General features: G+C 42.7%; 1 protein-coding gene across 2 annotated transcripts; it reads left to right on the forward strand.

Moving 5' to 3' along the window:
- The first annotated feature begins 1668 nt into the window (after window positions 1-1668).
- Window positions 1669-18405, forward strand: rhoca (ras homolog family member Ca). Of its 2 annotated transcripts, none has more exons than XM_035152617.2 (5): window positions 1669-1846; window positions 10514-10695; window positions 12834-12954; window positions 13513-13643; window positions 15685-18405. In XM_035152617.2, exons 2-5 carry the CDS (start codon window positions 10540-10542, stop codon window positions 15856-15858), a joined length of 582 nt encoding a protein of 193 aa, XP_035008508.1. In that variant the 5' UTR covers window positions 1669-1846; window positions 10514-10539; the 3' UTR covers window positions 15859-18405. The 2 variants fall into 2 exon arrangements, with proteins under 2 accessions (XP_035008508.1, XP_035008507.1); XM_035152616.2 differs by having other exon boundaries at window positions 1672-1846; window positions 10538-10695.
- The last annotated feature ends 32 nt before the right edge of the window (window positions 18406-18437 follow it).

Consider the following 18437-nt stretch of genomic DNA (forward strand, 5'->3'; position numbering starts at 1 on the left):
TTGTTAGCATAATTACGCAAGAAATGACTAAATGGATTTACGCAAAATTTGGTGAAAAGATAAGACATTGGTCATGGGTTAGGGTTAGGGTTGCCATTTTCTTTCCCAGGTTATTTAACATTCAGCAGGTTTTTATTTCTCAGTTTCTAAGTTTCTCAGGGAATAGTTCATGAAACTTGATGAGAGAAATCTGACCTATTCAGGGGAATGTGTGACTTTTGGTGCAGCTTGATTGAATGTCAGGGAGCCGTTGGGCCTTGGCGGAGGTATGTGCTCCACTGAGTTCCATTCTAGTTCGTAAAGTTATAACAAAGATGGTCAAATAAATGCAGAGGAGTCACAGGTTGGCAACAACAACAGATTCCTCTGAAATGGAGGCAAAGCAATGTCACTAAAAAGGTAACTCGCCTTTTTCCACCGTGGATCAATCAGTAAGAATTACACATAACTGCTAAGATTAATGGTTTTTATTGTTGTGATACTAGGTCAGATATCCTCTGAGCTGAGGTAAGGTCATGTGTATTCTTCATTGCATCATTATTTTTGTGTTACTGCATGTCCAGTTGTGTTACTATTGATAGAACCTATCAGGTGTGGCTCCTGCAGGAAGTGACTGTTCTCCTGTGAGACGGCTGGTGCAGGTTTTCTGTGTTTGTTGGTGAGTTTGTTTTTCAGAGGCACACAGTGGTGAGATCCACACCCTTCGCTCCTGTTGCACGAGTCTTCTTGTACTACAGATGATGTCATCCTTGACCGGGGAGGGGAGGAGGGCCCCGGGAGCCTGCAGCAGCTGCGTCAAGTTTCAAACAGGTCGCCATAACAACACCGGCAATACAGGCCCTGGCCTTCAAAATAAGAGTGACGTAGAGCTACAAGCAAAAAAATGTCTGGATGTGAGTGGAATCATAATAATTTTTGAGAAAACATGTCATTCACAGTAGACGCCTCCTCAAAAATCAAATCAATGTTAAAAAATTCCCTCTTTTCATGAGATTTGTTGATATGAAAAAACATTATAGAGTTGTTCTGTCAAGACGCAGGTATGAGGTATGGACATTCCCAGGGAAATAAGTGAAAAAATAATGATGTATTTACCCCTTTCTCTAGATCTGCTCCAAAATGTAATGGGTTGTTTCTCTGCCTATGACCCCCCCCTTCCACCAAGTTTTAGTGTAATCCTGCTAACCAACCAGCCAGCCAGCTAGCCAGACAGCCAACCAACCAACCAACCAACAACATTAGCCCCCGACTTGGCAAATTCAGGTGAAGGCAAACTCAAGTCAGAACAACTCAGAAAGTCTGAAAAATGTTGATCCATAGGTTGTACAATTAACACATAATTTCAAATAGCAGCTTCTAAAGTGAACGTGTCAAATATTATACTTTTGTCACTTGCAAACTGTCTCACACAAACACCTACTGCAGCACACTTTTCACCCAACACAGACGGTTTCATTATTAACATGCATATGTTTAAATTGACCTATATGCCCGATGCACCCGATTTATTTTCTTTGCTCTACGTTATTAGGCAAATGTTGGAAGGGGAGTCATGGCGTTATTTCAACTCACCTGACACATTAACGCCGTTTGTCCTCTTTTATTCTGAAGGTGTCGAACAGAAGCAGCAGTGTGTGAGTGAGCTCTTGATCCTCTCCGGTGTCAGTGGGAGGATCCTGCTGCTCTGCCCCGGTTTCCAGCAGCCTCTCTGTGAAATTAGCGAATACTGCAGCAAGAAGTGAGTGAGTGAGTGTGTGCACTGTGAATGTGTGTGTGGCACAACCAAGAAGAAGGAGCGAGCTGGGACTAATATTCATATAAAAACCTCTCATCTGGCGGCTGACAGGTAAATGTCACACACACACACACACACGCACACGCACACACTGCTGCAGTTGGACTCTGATCTGAGACTAATTGCAGATCACTTACTTGGCTCTCAGAGAACAAGGTGGTGGCTTCTCCTCGTCTGTTTTCCTGCTCATCTCGTAGTTCCCCCTCCGATTTGGGATGAAGTGCAAACCAGTGTGTGTTTTGCAGTTGTCAGGGTGTGTTTGTGTTCAACAGTTGATTTCTTGCCGAGCAGCAGATCGGATCCTGTTGGTGGGAACAGTCTGTGCAACTGCTGCGACCTCAATAAGCAACTCCTCATGGCAAAGCTCTTAATGAGCCACTGCTATTCCTGGGGACTCTTCATTTCCTCGCTATTAACACTCCTGTCCTTCTGTTTTTAATGCAAACAGTCATTTACAAGCACAACACAAACATGTGGAGGAGGACATCTGATTCACTGGAGGTATTTAGCATGAAGTTGGTTGAAGAAATATGTGGATTGAAGTACTAATTCTGGGCTTTTGATGTGAAGGTGTTATTCTTAACTTAAGACTCTCAAAAAATGATAATATGTTGAAACATCAAAATTTGGCTACAATCTACAATGCAACAATCAACAAACATCTTTTTGATACAGAAAAAATAGGAAGAAGTGCACAAAATTATTAATATATTTAATGATAGGTTAATTGTTTAAGTCATCTATGAAGGGGAAATGTTTATATTTGATCAGGATGTAATGGTTAATCTTTTAATTAGTCTTGAAATTAAAAAGACCAAAACATGGGCGAAACGCTCATCACAGTCTCCAGAGGTGAGATTTCTGTCTTGGTCGTAATTTATGTGATTTTCTTTAAAGTGTATAGAATTTAAAGTTAATGATAGGAAACAGAGAAAATCACCAATTTAATCAACTGAACCCACTTAATGTTTGGAATTCTTCTAAATGAGCAAAAAATCAATATTCAGTATTGATTGGTAGCAATATTGATTAACTAATTCATTGATTTTTTTTTTAGACAAAAATGCCCCAAAACTTTATGCTCCATTTTCAAAATGCTCTTTGAGTCTGCGATGAGCGGAGGCTTCTTAATGCATCTTAATCCATAGAAGTAAGAATGATACCAATCTTCTCTCCTAACTGATTCCAGAAAGCAAGCAAAATGTTGAACTATTCCTTTAACAGCAAAATACCATTTTATATAAAGAATCTCTAAAGTTATTTTCATATTCTGTGTAAATTCTGATCTACTTGTCCTCTTGAGGCTTTACTACAAACACCATCCCTGCTTTGATTGCATGGGCTGGTTCACTGTTGGGACATTGGATCTTTTTTTGTTTTGGGTGTACCAGTAAAGCCATGACTCAGTGAGTCTGAGGAGCTGCTGTGTTTGTAACAAACCGCCCAAAGAATGTGAGAAGCTGACCTGATCTGCTGTGTTTATTTCCCTGCTGTTGTGTAAGAGAGCTCAGCACTAACGTTTCAATTTAATGCTGCCGAGTCCACAGCGTCTTACTTGTACCCAGGAGCCGCTACATGCCAGTCATTAATGCTGGACGGGCCCCAAGCTTTCTTATAAGATTAGTTTTTTTTGGAGCGGTGACCAACTGTGTGACGTCGCACCTTGCTCCTGTCACATTTAGTCCGATAAGATGTTTTTACATTGGGATTAAGGTGGTGGAGGAGCCAGTGTCGCAGGCTGTCTGCTCTGCCTCAGACACACACACACGCACACACACACACACACACGCACACACACACACACACACACACACACACACACGCACACACCACACACACGCACACACGCACGGCCTCTGCCAGTTTATGAACCTTGGCCCATTTCTCAGACACACACACACACACACGCATACTGTCGGTTCCCAGGGCTGAGCGTTGATGTCTTCAGATAACTTGGTTAGTCTGACTCTAAAATGCACAGATAGTAATAATGATAACAATAATAACAACAACTGCTCCACAGCCCAAAGGCCCTGTCACCTTTCATTTTCAGTCTTGACTGAGGAATATCTAATCACACCTTATCAGAAGATCTCAGGCTGGTTTGTTGATAAACTGGACTCCAATGTTCCCCAAATTATTACCAGTAATCATTGGGAGCAATTTTGATAGTTAAATATGCGGCTGGGCATTATGGACAAATATTATATCAGTCAATATCATAATTATTAGTTGGGTTTTTTTACATTGTTAAAAGTACTATACAAATTCAACTTATTATTATTATCATCATTATTGTTAAATGTCACATTATTATTTCTTTGATTTTTTTTGGCTTCTGAGTGAAGGTTGTGCTTTTAAACTCTTTGGGCAGAGAACAACAAACTTGAAGAACAGCAAAACATTTTATAAATCTGACGTAGATGAACTATGTGTTATGCCTCCTCACTGCTTACACAATGCATCAGCAATATATTGGGCAAAAGTAATAAATATCTTCTGGTTCCAGCTTCACACTCATGGAAATTGGCAGGTGTTTTTACCCTGCTGTGAAAGTAAAAGGAAAATCTCAGTTTTTTTGTCCTATTAAACAAGCATTTTAATCCTCCCCTTGTGTTCTGGGAACTGGCGATGGTCGTGTTTATATCTGCATGTGATCTGTTTTCTCCCTCCTGTGTTTTTACACTTGGGTTAAGGTGATTTTTGGCAGCATGAACTTTGCCTCATTTCTCAGACAGAGAACAACAACAACAGAGCCTGTTACCTTGTGTTTATCCTGAGAAAGGATAAAAACACCAGCCTTATTAGAAATGAGTTGTGGTTGAGGTGCCAACGATGCCAGAGGGCATTTTGCAGCCAGTAAAAACCACGTCTCTGCAGAATATGAAAGTAATTTTTATTCTCTTGTTAAACTAAGTGTCGTTCCGCAGAGGTTCAGGCTGGACTTGTAATTTCTCTGCAAATGTTTCTCTGCACAAGCCTTGTTTCTATTGCTCTGAAAGACATCTGCAGCCAGAGTTGAACTGAAAAGGTCCTGTTAAAGCTCCTGTGTATATAGAGTTATAGTGTAGTGCAGTTGCAGTGTTTGTATATATCAGGGAAAGAGGTGCAGCCCAGTGAAGCCTGTTCGACGAGCAAAACAATCCTACTTGACCTCGTTTCCCCGTCGCGTTCCTGCTTATTATCAGAACAAGAAACTCATCATCATTATCATGTCAGACGCAGCACGCCTTCTGTCGGCTCGACGCTTGATGCTCGTCCAGCGATGTTGTCGATATTAAACTCGCGCGAGGATTGAAAGGCAGCGCCACCTCACTGGTCGGGGGGGGTCACGCTCTGCTCGCCGCTAACTCCGCTCAGCTCGTTGCGTAACTCCCGTTGGCCCCTAAGCCTCAGGAAACCTCCGAAGAGAAAGAAAGAGAGGTGGCCTGTTCATTAACCCGGGGCATTGCTCAAATAGTTGTAGGAAGTAATGGTGCTTTGCTTTACTGTGTACTTTAATGGCCCCTTGTATTGTGTTTGGATCAGGTTTTAATGTGTGTTTTCCAGTGTCAGAGTGAGTTCACTTTACACACTCGCATTTACTGCCGAGGCTTCCTCAGGTTCTCCATCTGTCAACTTTTAGTTTGCAGCTAACTCTTATTTTCAGTATGATTTAATCTGCGTTGCTCGTTGATTAACTTAGTCTTCATCTGTGTTTGATAGTGAGCAGCGTCACACAAAAACTACTGGATGGATTACCACGTAAACTTGTTGGGAGGATGCGGTACGAGTCAGGGAAGAACTTGTTATTAACCCTGAATCTAGTGAATTGAAATGTGGTTTCATAAGTGGACTGTTGGGCCTTGTCAGAGGTTTGTTCTCTCTGAGTGCCATTCTAGTTCAGTCATGACAACCTCCCAAAATAGTCAAAAGCAGCTGCATGTTGCAGTTTCTTTGATCACGGTTTGGATGTCTTGAAATTACCTGTTTAGTCGAGCAACAGCTGAAAATACAAAAGTTCTAAATTGTGATAAAATAGATAAAATGAAAACTACTAGAGCGACTGGAGATGTTCCGATACCATTTTTCTCTTCCTGATACGAAGTGTTGTGCATGAACGCACTCAAAGAGCACAATCATTGAACATGCAACTGCTGAACCTGAGGGTCGTTCACTCATGGGACTGAACGACAACGAGTTAATATCCCCGAAGAAATCATGCAGTTGTATCCCTTTTATCAATCCATGGCACAACCGAGCATTATCTTCAGCAAAACAGAATCCGAGATGTTTTAGTTGGGACCAGTAAACCGAGAGAAGAAGCAGACCAACAACAGTGGGTGGCGGTTTACACCCCGGAGTTGTTTCAAAGTGACGGCTTGATAACTTGCACTTTTATCTGGTTGAAACTTACTTTAAAGACGTCATGTGGTATAAGAGCGTTACACTTGCGTACTCTTCAAGGCCTGACATGGAAACACCAGCAGTGTTGGAGGCATTTTTTGTTTTTTTGCTGCTGTAGTCGACTGGCCCCGAGCCGAAAAGGTTGAAACCACAACTAGAAGAACTAGATCACCATTAGAAACCGGCTTCATATTTGTTCTTTGACTTCTGTTGGAACTTAGCACCGTAAATAAAGATAAAATGTGGACTTTTGTCTGGAGAACCGTGACTGAAAGAGCAGTGTAGTCAGTTCATATTACTCAGTGGTAACTTGTTTGTTTTTCTTCCAGTATTTCTCTCTTTTTGATGTGTTCCCCTGCCTCACAGTTATCGTTGGTCTTCCCTCAACCTCGCCGTGTTGTGAAGGCTTCATGAATATGTTGGAAACAAATCTCTCTGCACCAGCGGCTGAGTCTCAGCGGTGTTGTTTAGAGGCAGAGCGATGGGTGAATGGATAAAGCCTCCGCCCTAAAGTCAGTGATGTTTGTGCAGAGCCGACAGAACGGTGTTGGAATTCATCGGTTTCCACGAATTCACTTAATCTCCCAGTGACACCTTGATGCTTTCACTCGATAGTGTGCGGGTCAAAGGTCGACCAGCTGATACTGACTGGCTGCAGACGAGTGGTTCCCATTTGAGTGTTTGGATTGAGGCAGAGTGGGGTCAGGCTTTGATATGAATGTGGACGAGTGGCAGCTGAAATCAGGACGAACAGGTTTGATCGGGACGACGACACCAGTGAAAATCATTTGATGCTGGCAGCTGCTGGAACTTCCTCCTCAGCTGGTGCTGCCATCAGCGCCCGGATTGGGCATCAGTCGTGGGGAGCTGGAGTGTTCGGCTTCGCAGCTTGTTTGTGACGCACAATTTCCTTTTTGTCAAGATGTTTTTCTCCCAGTCGCCGCCACCACCGAGGACACGCTATGAAAGTGTCGTGCAGAGACGGGGACTGTGTGCGTGTGCATGTTAGCATGTGCTGCGTTGCCTCTGGCAGTCCTCTCTCTGTGTCCCGGCTCTGCTGAGGCCTGTCCAAACAGAGCTGCAGCCAAAAAAGCTCCTCCCAAGCTTCTCAGAACAGGAAGTGGATTGTTTTGTTTCACAGGGTGAGCCTCTGAGGCCGCGGCGCTGCTGTCTCCCACTTGTTTGGCGTTGAGCCCATCATCTAGTTCGGGCCAGTAGCTGGTCCACTTCTCTGTGAAGCACAAGATGAATACAGTCCCTATCAAACCCATTAAATGCAGCAGCCCTGCAGTAAACTGTTCTGAGTTATATGGAGAGGTGTTCCTCATATTTTGTTACCCTTAAAAACATTATAAAATTATAAGTCTCCATCTGGTCCTGGGTTACATGATGGGCCTCTCCCAATGTCGGACACATCTCTTTCAGCTTAGCTGTGTTGGGGAGACCTTGTTTATGTTTTCCAGGTGATGTCCATCTCAGGGTGGACTTAGAAATACGGTTCTGTTCCATTCTGAGGACAAGACAAAGCCATTTGCCAGCGTCTGATCGTTGGCACCACAAATAGTATAAATTCCTATGAAGGGAGGATTTATACACAAGTTCAATTTAAATGTTATTTCAAGTGAGTACAAGTGTCAGATCTTTTTGTTCTGTTATAGGATTTATCATCATTATTGATATCTACATATTACGCAGGGATGTGAAAATGTGATGTTGAATAAAATATGGAAGTATCAGTGAAATAAGCACATTTTGAATGGACGCAGCTCGACTATGTAGAAATTAGAGGCGCGAGCACAGTAATTTGCTGCAGTGTCCTACATTCAGTCTCAGGTCTTTGGCACCACTCGCCTTCTCCTCTGCAGCTGGAACACACAACATGGCACCAGGAGGAGTGGGCCTTTGGGTAAAAGGCAGGAAATATAATTAAAAAACCATGATCACATTCTCCTCAAGAAAGGGAGAGTAACCAAGATGTTAATAAAACTGTCAAACACACCAACACACCCAAAGTTTCCAGTATGGCTACTGGTTATGCCAAGACGCAATACACATGGAAATACAGCTGGGTAATAATTTCCTCTCATGGCTTCTTTTGCGTTTGACTCTCATGGCTCTTGGCTGGCTTTCTTTGCTCCCTTTGCGACTCAACTCATTTATATTGTTATATTTATGTTATACGTTTCACTTTTAATGGATACTTTTAACTTTAAAATGTTAAATAGAGCTGCAACAATTCATTTATCAATCTCTTTGTTAATTGATGGATTGAAAATGGGAGTATTTGTCTGGAGAAATATGAGCACAGATCTCTGGTATTTGCTGGTTTCCTGTTTAACACTGAATATTTTTGAGTTTTGGACTGAACAAGATGCTTGAGGACAAACTTTGGGCTCTTGGAAACTGGAATGGACATTTTTCCTTCACTTTAGCAAGACGTTGCCACTTTCCAGTCTTTATACTAAGCTGATTGGAAAGCTTCATGTCAACCACAATAAAATCAGACAAGGAATCAATCGTCTCATCCAACTATTGAAAAGAAAGGGAATAAGTGTATTTCCCCAAACTATTATTTAATAAAATCCTTGTAATCTATTTTACTTTTGAATACAGTACAAACTGATCAAGCTTATTAGTTAAATGTTTTGTCAAGATATTGACAGATATTATCTTATCTTATATTATCTGCCCTGAATAGATACAAATATCTACTCATCTGTTATGGCACCAAGTCATTTATACTTTTACCAATAACTCAAGACCTTTTTCATGATGAATTCTGTGTTCTGATGCTACTTACTGAAAAGACAGGTTCATCCTGTCAGAGGTTAAATTGGTTAAAGGGCCAGACTCAGCTCTGTGTTTTGCCCACAGCTCTAAAACAGGATTTCCCTCTGAGAGGTGTGTTCCCTCGTGAGGAGGATTGTTGTCAAGACTGTCTGTTAGAAAGTGGATGAGGACAGGAGCCAAATGACTGAAGGCACAGCTGCTCCGGGGCAGCAGGGCTCCAGCTTCATCCATCAGCAGCGCCGCTAACTCATCCCCACCCAGCCTGCTCCAGCTGAAGCAGTCCTCCACTCTGGAGTCGTTTTCAGATGTGAACTTCGGAAAATGTCTGGAAAATAGGGTCCGGAGTTTGTCTTTCACATATGAAGAAAGCAGCAGGAGATTGTGTGCGTTCACAACAACACCTGGAATATTTGACACCGGCGTTGGCTCTCATCCCCAAAAGCTCTCAGCTCTCGTGTCCATTCCAGGTTGATGTCTTTGTCTGTCAGTTTCATGTCCATCATGTGTTAGAAACGTGATCAACACACCCGCTCGCTCGCCGGGAATCTTCTGGATATTTTCCTACTGTATTCTCACACTGGCTCATTTGGACATTTTCTAGATATTTTACTGGGGGGGGCTTGCAGGAAAAGTTCTGGAAAATGTCTGGGGGTTGTTGCAGACACTTTTCTCAGAGGAATCAAAGTGCAGTTTTGAAATTTAAACCTTGTTGACAGATGCATCTAAACTTAGTCTGACATGATGTTGTTTTGTTGGGAAATGCTTTCATTGCATCTTTTTTACTGTGTAAACCTCATATAAGCAATTTTGCCTTCACACTGGAACAACATATGGGCCGGCAGGTTGAGCTCTTGTTCCTTTAATGCAAAAATAATTTCGAGATAATTACAGTGTTATGCTGCTGCCGAAGTTTTCCTGAAGAGAACAGAATGCAGAGCAGAGAAGTAGAGTATCATTCTGTCTGCCTCAGGACACCAGCAGCTCCTCCACCAGCTGCTCTGACAGGGTGGAGAAGGAGCCTGATAGAAGCGCATTCCTTCGTGTCCCAGCTTGTCTCAACACCCCTCCCCTCTTCCTCCTCTCCCTCACTCCCCTATCTTCCTCCTCCTCCTCTTGCCCGTCCTGCAGAGCTGTAGTCTCCGGGTCTGTGACTGCGGTTGTCTGTGACGATGTGCAGATCACAGCCCTCTCCCACAGGTGCAACGTGATGCAGGACTGTCAGACAGAGATGTCAGAGCCTTCTGCTTCGGGGCCCACGCAGCACGAGCAGAGAAACGTTTGTGTGCGACGGTGTCTTCTTGATTTGTCTCGTGTTCCTGCAAAGTCTACAAATAATTTAAATATCTGTAGAGGGGAAACACACACCAATGACAAAGTGTGACTGTGTTGTCTGGCCCACATTTGTTTTTCAGCATGACAGATGAAATCTCCCTCGACGGCAAAAAAAAAAAAAGTTGCCTTTCCTTCTGTGTCTCTCGTCTGATCATTTTGACACTCAGCAGTCTTTCCTTGAGTTTGAATGTGTGATAACCGCTTGTGAAGACGCCCTTCTTGTTTCCCCGACAGAGATGGCAGCCATTCGGAAGAAGCTGGTGATCGTCGGGGACGGAGCTTGTGGAAAGACATGTCTCCTGATTGTTTTCAGTAAGGACCAGTTTCCTGAAGTCTACGTCCCCACAGTGTTTGAGAACTACATCGCTGATATCGAGGTCGATGGAAAGCAGGTTTGTAAATCTGACACTAAAGAAAGACTAGAAAGACTAGAAGTCAGTTCAGAAAGTCCCTTTGTTTGTGTTATAATCCAACATGGTGCACTACACAAAGTAAAACAAATCTCTGATACTTGATACAGCTGACGTTTTTTTTATAATTGTTAATGATTCCTGATAAGTTATCAAACTTTTAGGACTAAGAATTTTAATTGAGGCTTGATATTTTACAGTTTAACCATTAACTTTAATATAAATATTACAACTATATAGAACTTGAATCAAGAAAATGAACAATTAATTATTTGTAGTATATAAAATGCAAATGTGAATGCACATACTTTATTATTAATATTATTAATTATTCTGTAAAATAAAAGTTTTCATATCGGCAACAATTTGAAATATTGGTCTTGCTGCACAATAATAACTATTAAGTCTTTCAAATTTGAACTGTGTGTGATTGTGTGTCCACTGTGCACTATGTTTATGTTTGAGGTGGATAAAGTTTGTTATATAATAAATGGGGACTGATTTCAGACCTGGCCTTGAAGACCCACTCCTCAGGGTGTGTGGCGTCTTGAATTTGAGTCACGGGGATTTTCCAGCGAGGGTCGAGTCCGAGTCGCACACGGCCTGTTATGTCGGGGGGGGTTTTGTTCTCCTGAGCCGACCACCGCTGCAGGATCACCACTTGGCAAAAACAGGAAATGACTCGACTTCCCAGCTTCCTGTTCAGACAGAGAACAGCGATGTCTCCTGGCAATCGCCCTCATTCCCTCACAACCCCCCCGTCCTCCTCCTCCTCCTCCTCCTCCTGTCCGATAAATGTTTCTCATTTCCTGTCCTGGTCACACTTGGACAGGGGGAGGCAGGGAGGGGTTAACTGCAGTGTTCTGGACAGGAAATATAAACTTAGAGTTTCAAGATGGACATCAGTCTAGGAGGGGATCATTTTGGGAAAGATATGACCCGCCTCCATGTCTCTAGAGGACCTCTGTCATAGGAAATAGACCCTTATACAACCGCTGGATTAGATTTGTGATCCCAGCCCCTAAATTTAAGTTTTTACCCCCTTGAGGGTATAAACGTTCTCTCACCCTCAGTGGATTGGGCATGTTCTAAAAATAGCTTGTCCCCCCCCTCCCTCTTTCTGTTCTTCCCCACAAATTCTGCGGCGTTACACCAAGTCCAGTGGGAACCTAACTGCTCCGGTTGCTCATCTCGTCTCACCAGTGCGCTGCCGCCACCTCCCACCCTACTGCCTCTGCAAACGTCTATTTTTGGGCCCCGTTGACTGATGCATGTGCTCTCTGTGGGCAAAGCAGAATCCATTGTCATGCAGTCGCTCCGGCGCCTTGAAACTTTGCGAAAGTTTTTCTCCCCCTGAAAACAGTGAGTCAGCTCAGGAGCAGCAGAGTGGAGAGAAGACTGGCAGCTAATGTCTGCACAGGGACAGAAGGTTCCCGGTTTGATGCTCGCTAATCTCCCACTTTCCCTAATTGAATTAATCAGCGGTGTAATGGGATGAGGCCCGTTCCCCAAGTTCATTTCCACAGCGCTGACAACACAACAGATGTGTGGAGCTCTGATAAGGTCAGAGCTGCCGCGGTGACGAGAAGTAAATATCCGTACACTGACGTTCTCGTGCGCGACCACAGCGGCCTCAGTGTAATGCACAAATCACAAGCTATGATCAAAATCCCTGGTATGCATGTGTGGCCGGAGCAGGAAAATGTCCCGTGGTTCGGTATTCCAAGTATTTCTTCACTTTGGCCTTTTGGGAAATTCGCTGCTCTGAGGCTCGTACGTCTTGTTCCAAATAGTTCCGGCTGTTGTTGGACAAGAAAGAAAGAACTTGATCACTAATGATGTTTTGACTGGTTAAATGTTTGTGCGTGCATCCGGAACGGTGAGCAACATTTTTGCATCAAGTCTGGGTTGACTGCTCATTTTTTAATTTTAGCCCTTAAGACAGGATCCTATTACGAGGCTGTCAAGAAAATGACACAGATGAACGAATCATGGAGATAATAAGCAGTAAAAGGAAACAATCCCCACAACACAAGATTTGTGCGGCACGTGTGTACATGTACACAGATGTAAGTTTTTGCTGCGTTTCACTTTTTGTTTCTCCTTTTGTTGGGTGGCAGGTGGAGTTGGCGCTTTGGGACACTGCCGGCCAAGAGGACTACGACAGGTTGAGGCCTCTCTCGTACCCCGACACAGATGTCATCCTCATGTGCTTCTCCATCGACAGCCCTGACAGCTTAGGTAATAAACTGCTTACGTGCAGAACCCTCATTTTGAAATGTTTTATTTGTATAACCTTTACTTAAACCAGGGCATCATCCCTCAAAACAACCGTGCCAGAGAAATGCAACTGTGGTTATGCAGAACGATATTTATTTGAACTTTTCCTGTTGTGATGATTATTTGCATGGTTGGATTAGATTTCAGGAAATAACTTTACGACCCCATCGAGGATCCCGACCCCTCATTTAAACAACTAAATTAAAATAAACCTAAGATGTGATCAGCAGTATGAGAAACTTGCAAAAACATACATGAGCTTTGTAAGATTCATATTTCGTCGCTGTCGTATTCTTCACAGCAACAAGGCGACTCATCTCAGCTCAGCAAGCTGTTTGTTGAAAGCCTTAATGGCCTTGATGGGAGCTGGGATTAGTGCAGCTAAAACATCTTTGCCTGGAGCCGTCTGCAGAGCAATCCATCACGAGAAGTGTTCTGCTCGGTGACTCTGCCCTTTTTATAGTTTCTCTCCCGAGCATCTCGGCTCACTTCTCTCCCTCCCTCTCTCTCCGGGGACAGAAAACATCCCTGAGAAGTGGACGCCTGAGGTGAAGCACTTCTGTCCCAACGTCCCCATCATCCTGGTGGGGAACAAGAAGGACCTGAGGAACGACGAGCACACGCGGCGAGAGCTGGCCAAGATGAAGCAGGTACAGACGTCTCTCCCTGAAGGTCAATGAGCTGTAGATGGAGGCAAACGGGGACATGTGGGCACCTGTTCAACGCCTGAGAAAATGTGCTGCGTAGAAACATGTCACGGTGGTTCAGCTTGGGAGTCTGAATTATTAATGCTCATATTCACGACCTTTGAATATGAGTCTGTGTTCAGCTGAGGTGAAGGTCTATTTGTTAAAGCAGCGGAGCAGACCTACACGGTTGAGTCGTTTCAAATGTGGTTTGTGTTTTGACAAATTAAAGGGATAGTTCACCCATTGTTGTCATTTACGAATACAGCTTCCATGGAGATTGTGAATAGTGGCAGTCACGTTTCACAAATTCTTGAATTGCAGATAAAATCAAAAAGTGAGACATGTCTGGCTTTTTGTGATTTGTAAAATATTGGTCAGAATTAATAGAAAGGGAAAATAATATTCTGTTATATCCTCTTTATATTTTGCACCCTGGAAATAATAGATCCGTAATTTTGGAAGGTTTATTAACACTGCACAATGTTTCATCATGCAATATGTCCCATTAATATTACAGCATAATCTACCCAGAATGTGAGAATGTATTTAGAAAGTTGTTACTTTTTATGTTGCTGCTTTATGATTTTAAATAATTGTATTCCCTCATGAATCTCGGTACCTCATAATGATGAAGCAAAAAGTGAAATATTTGAAACTTGAAGCTGCGCAACAGCTCAATTGTTCTGATTTTGTAAAGTCACTTTTATTTATTTAGTACAAAAATATCAATCTAAAGGGATTTTCAACATACATGTTTACACTTTTAAGGTGTAAAGAAAAAAACACAAAAATCTGTTAATGAGAAAAACTTTAGGAAAGAGTAACTGGAGGAGGGATCTCTCTTCTAGGACATAGATAACAATACAAAAATAACAATAGTAAAATGACAATATAGAACTAAAGTGCAGGCGTTAATTAAAAATATTTATCAGCAAAGGTTTACAACAGTGTATCCAGATTAGTTTTAAATCGAAACTAAAAGAAGAAGTGAAATGAGAAGTCAGTTCTTTGAAAGAGATGTTTTCTGTCGTCTTCCTGACACCTGTTTCTGGTTTCAGTCAAACCACGATGACGACAACATGTCTGTTCAGTGTGTCACAGAACGACACATCGTGCCACTGAGGCCCTTTCTCTGTCTGTCTCCAGAGAGCAGCGTGAAGTCATCAGTTCAAGTGTTTCAGATTTACATGTTCACACACACACACACACACACACACACACACACACACACACACACACACACACACTGTTGGCTCCGCATGGCTAAGCCGTGATGTTGCTGGTCGGGTTCAAGTTTTCCTCTGTTTGACGAGGTTTTCATTTCGGTTTGAATCGCCTTAAAAACACTGGTACACATTTAGTATATTTGGTTTTATAAGGGACTATAGAAAAACACTGGGGGGACTAAACATGTTAATCTGTAAGTCTCCAACGAACACTTATTTTTTATATTGATCTTAATTATTACTTTCTCTATAATTAGTATATTTGTAAAATGTTGGGGGTTTTTAAACAAAGAAATATCAGCTGACATGAAAATACACAGAATATTGAACATTTATATGTTTGAATAAAATAACAGATATTTAGTGAATCATCAAAATGGTTAATGATACAAATTGTTTTATCAATTAATGATTTAATGCATCGTGCAATATTTCCTTCTGAAATCCAGTAGCTAATGAGAGAATCAGTTCAAAAAACAGAGGGGAATAAAACGAAGTTACACAAAAAGATGTATGTTCTAAGAAGAGATTTACTTTATAAGTATTAAACAGCGTAAAATGAGAATACTCAAGTTAAATGCAAGAATGACAATAATGTGCTTAGGAACAAAACTTAAACTACAAATCTAAAACTTTCTTCTATTTTTTAAACAAATTGAGACCAAATCTTCCTTCAGGCTAAAAAATCCCCACAATCCTCTCACTTTTTTGAATTCCTCTCACATCTAATAATGTTTAACACAGTCCCTAACAGTGTGTGTGGTCTCACCCTGCAGGAGCCGGTGAAGTCGGATGAAGGCAGAGACATGGCCAGCAGGATCAGTGCTTTCGGTTACCTGGAGTGCTCCGCCAAGACCAAGGACGGCGTGCGGGAAGTGTTCGAGATGGCCACCAGGGCGGCGCTGCAGGTCCGCAAGCGCAAGAAGAGAGGCGGCTGCGCGCTGCTGTGAGCAGTTCGGACGCCGGGGAAACAACCGACCAAGAGGAAAAGAGCAAAACACAAGAAAAAGAACTGACCTTTTACCAAATGGCATCTTTGTACTGTATTTTGCAATTCACGATAAGACGCAGGCAGATGAATCCAATGAAAACACCCCTTATACAGGAAACGGACTTTGTCTATATTACAACCATCGTTAGAAAATTGATGTTTAAAGTACCTTGTTGAATTTCTTTTTTTTTTTCGGAAATCTGTCAATACACATAGAAGTTTTCCTACTTGTTTCTTTTTCTTTGCATTTGTAATGTAACGCGGCAGTGATAGATGCACATAATTGTCTGCAATATTGTACTTCACGAACTTTTTTCAGCTTGTAAAAAAACATCTTCATGAATAACGTCTTGTCCTGTTAGTACCAGCTCAGTTTCTCATGGTAGCAGCCGGGATAGAGAATGAACGTTGATTTCTTTTGACCACAAGAGCTAGTGCCTTTTTTTTTTTAAGTTCGTACACCAACCATCGACTTCTCGTGTTTGTCAGCCAGCGAACATTTCAGCTGAGGGCCCCTTCATTGCACACTCGCTCATTTTCAAAGCCGTAACTAAGTTTCAGCTCAGTCGACGAATCGCCAAGCACAATAAAATGGTTGCTTGAATCAATTTGTTTTGTCAGCATTCCCCTCAACATTTTTCCAGTCCGCTCACTTCGAAGATAAGACGGCAGCTGTCTAAATAACGTGATAATGGTTAACAAAAGTCGTGAGCTTCCCGCTTCCCCCTGATTGTTCACGTACGTTCTGTTGAGTCCTAGATGGAGGGATGACAACTGGCCAATCGAGACACGAGCCAATATGATTCAACTATGCACAATAGCGGTTTCGGAGCGACAGGGGAGATGACATAGCTGAAACAGGAATCGCACGAAGGCCACGGCCTAATGAAACCTCCCTTGTTTGTTCATTGAGAGTGACGGCACTACAATGTACACGAGCCTGTCACACCTGCTCTGTGTGTGTGTGTGTGTTTGTGTGTTCAATGGGTTTGCCAAGTCATGGAAGTGTCTCGCTGTGCGTGTGGACTTTTCCAGTCAGGCGACATTCTTCACATGTCTCGGAGGAGCTCGGTTGCGTTTTGAGGAGTTTCTTTTTCCCCCTCATGGTGCCTTCTCTGCTCTGGTGTGCCTTTCGGTCGTCCTCTCCCAGAGCAGGTGGACCAGCTGCACTGCGAGGTCGAGAGCGACCTCTGTGACCTGTTTCCCAAAGCTCAGACCTATGAACGTCTCAGATAAGAGCAGAGGGTGTCGTCAGTTTTTGCCGAAATCGAACCTCTTATGGCATAAATATTCAGATTTTACCTATAAATGCAGTCTCATCTGTGATCGTGACAGATTGCGACAATTTACATGTTTCACCAACATCCCCAGAAAACGTGTGTCTGCAGCCACTGAGATTTTTGGATGTTTCGGAGATGGTCATTGCTGCCAAGACGTTCGTTGTCAGAAATCAACTGTGTATTACTCGACTATTATTCGACTGCCCTCAGAAACAGACTCTTCACTCCGCCTCTGTTGCTCTTTCTTGTTCTCTACGTGTCCCTTGGTTGCATGTCTCTGTCGGTTAAGTGAGAAGGTGGAGAAATGTGTGTGTGTGTGTGTGTGTGTGTGTGTGGCAAAAAAAACCGGTATCTTTGATGTAGCATGAAACATCCTTATAACGCCAGAATGGGCCCCAAACACACCAGCTGGCAAAGTCTGTATCTGTTATGATGTAAAATACAGCTTCATACCCTCTACTGGCCACAAGCACATAAGCTTCAACTGATCTTTTGTCATGGCTGAGCCGAGGTGTAATGTGAAGAAGAGATGAGGCATTGGTTACAATCGCACACAAGCACCATATTAATGTTGTTACCTCAAATCTTTAGAGGGTGGATGCTATATTTTAACTCATTGCATCATTGCGGTCAACAAATAGCACATTGAGACAAGATTCAACAGATTCAGACGTTTTTTATCAACGAGGCTTCGAGTTATGTGCGTTCTAGTTGTGGCATGACGTTCCCGGGTGTCGACCAGATTAATGCCGAGGAATTCTGCAGATTTAGAGGTCGGCAGAAATGGTCGATTAACTTCCACAGCTCAACGCAGCGATGAAAGCTTTTCCTCAGAAGAGGAGCAGAGGGTTGAACCTGGTGTCGAACAAATCACAAGGAGCATGTGCTATACTGCTGTGTGTATCTGTGCAGATTATGTTACGCCACTATATCAAAAGTTGTTCTTACAATGTTGTTGCATGCATGAGAAAAAGATGGGTCTTTATAGTACACACACACACACACACACACACACACACACACTGACACTCGCTAAAGCAGCACCGTCTTTGGGAACAGCTTCTGCTCAGTGTCGTAACTTTTCTTTCTTTCTCTGGAGGTATTTGAAACGGTAAAAGGATCCAGATTTTTAGCTCATTGTAATAATGCTTTGTAAACAGAAAAGTAGTGGATGCTTGATCTGAAGTGAACATGAACATTGTTAATAAACTATTTTTGAGACAAGAGCGACTCGCCACACTTGGTCAGTTCTTTGTGG

The sequence above is a fragment of the Hippoglossus stenolepis genome, chromosome 3, assembly GCF_022539355.2.
Source record: "Hippoglossus stenolepis isolate QCI-W04-F060 chromosome 3, HSTE1.2, whole genome shotgun sequence".
Classification (NCBI taxonomy): Eukaryota; Metazoa; Chordata; class Actinopteri; order Pleuronectiformes; family Pleuronectidae; genus Hippoglossus; species Hippoglossus stenolepis.

Excerpts from the sequence above, each read along its gene's own strand:
- rhoca (XM_035152617.2), top strand. The coding sequence starts at position 10,540 with ATGGCAGCCATTCGGAAGAAGCTGGTGATCGTCGGGGACGGAGCTTGT. Across the intron at positions 10,696-12,833 it reads TCGAGGTCGATGGAAAGCAG|GTGGAGTTGGCGCTTTGGGA; the intron begins GTTTGTAAATCT and ends GTTGGGTGGCAG. Across the intron at positions 13,644-15,684 it reads AGCTGGCCAAGATGAAGCAG|GAGCCGGTGAAGTCGGATGA; the intron begins GTACAGACGTCT and ends CTCACCCTGCAG.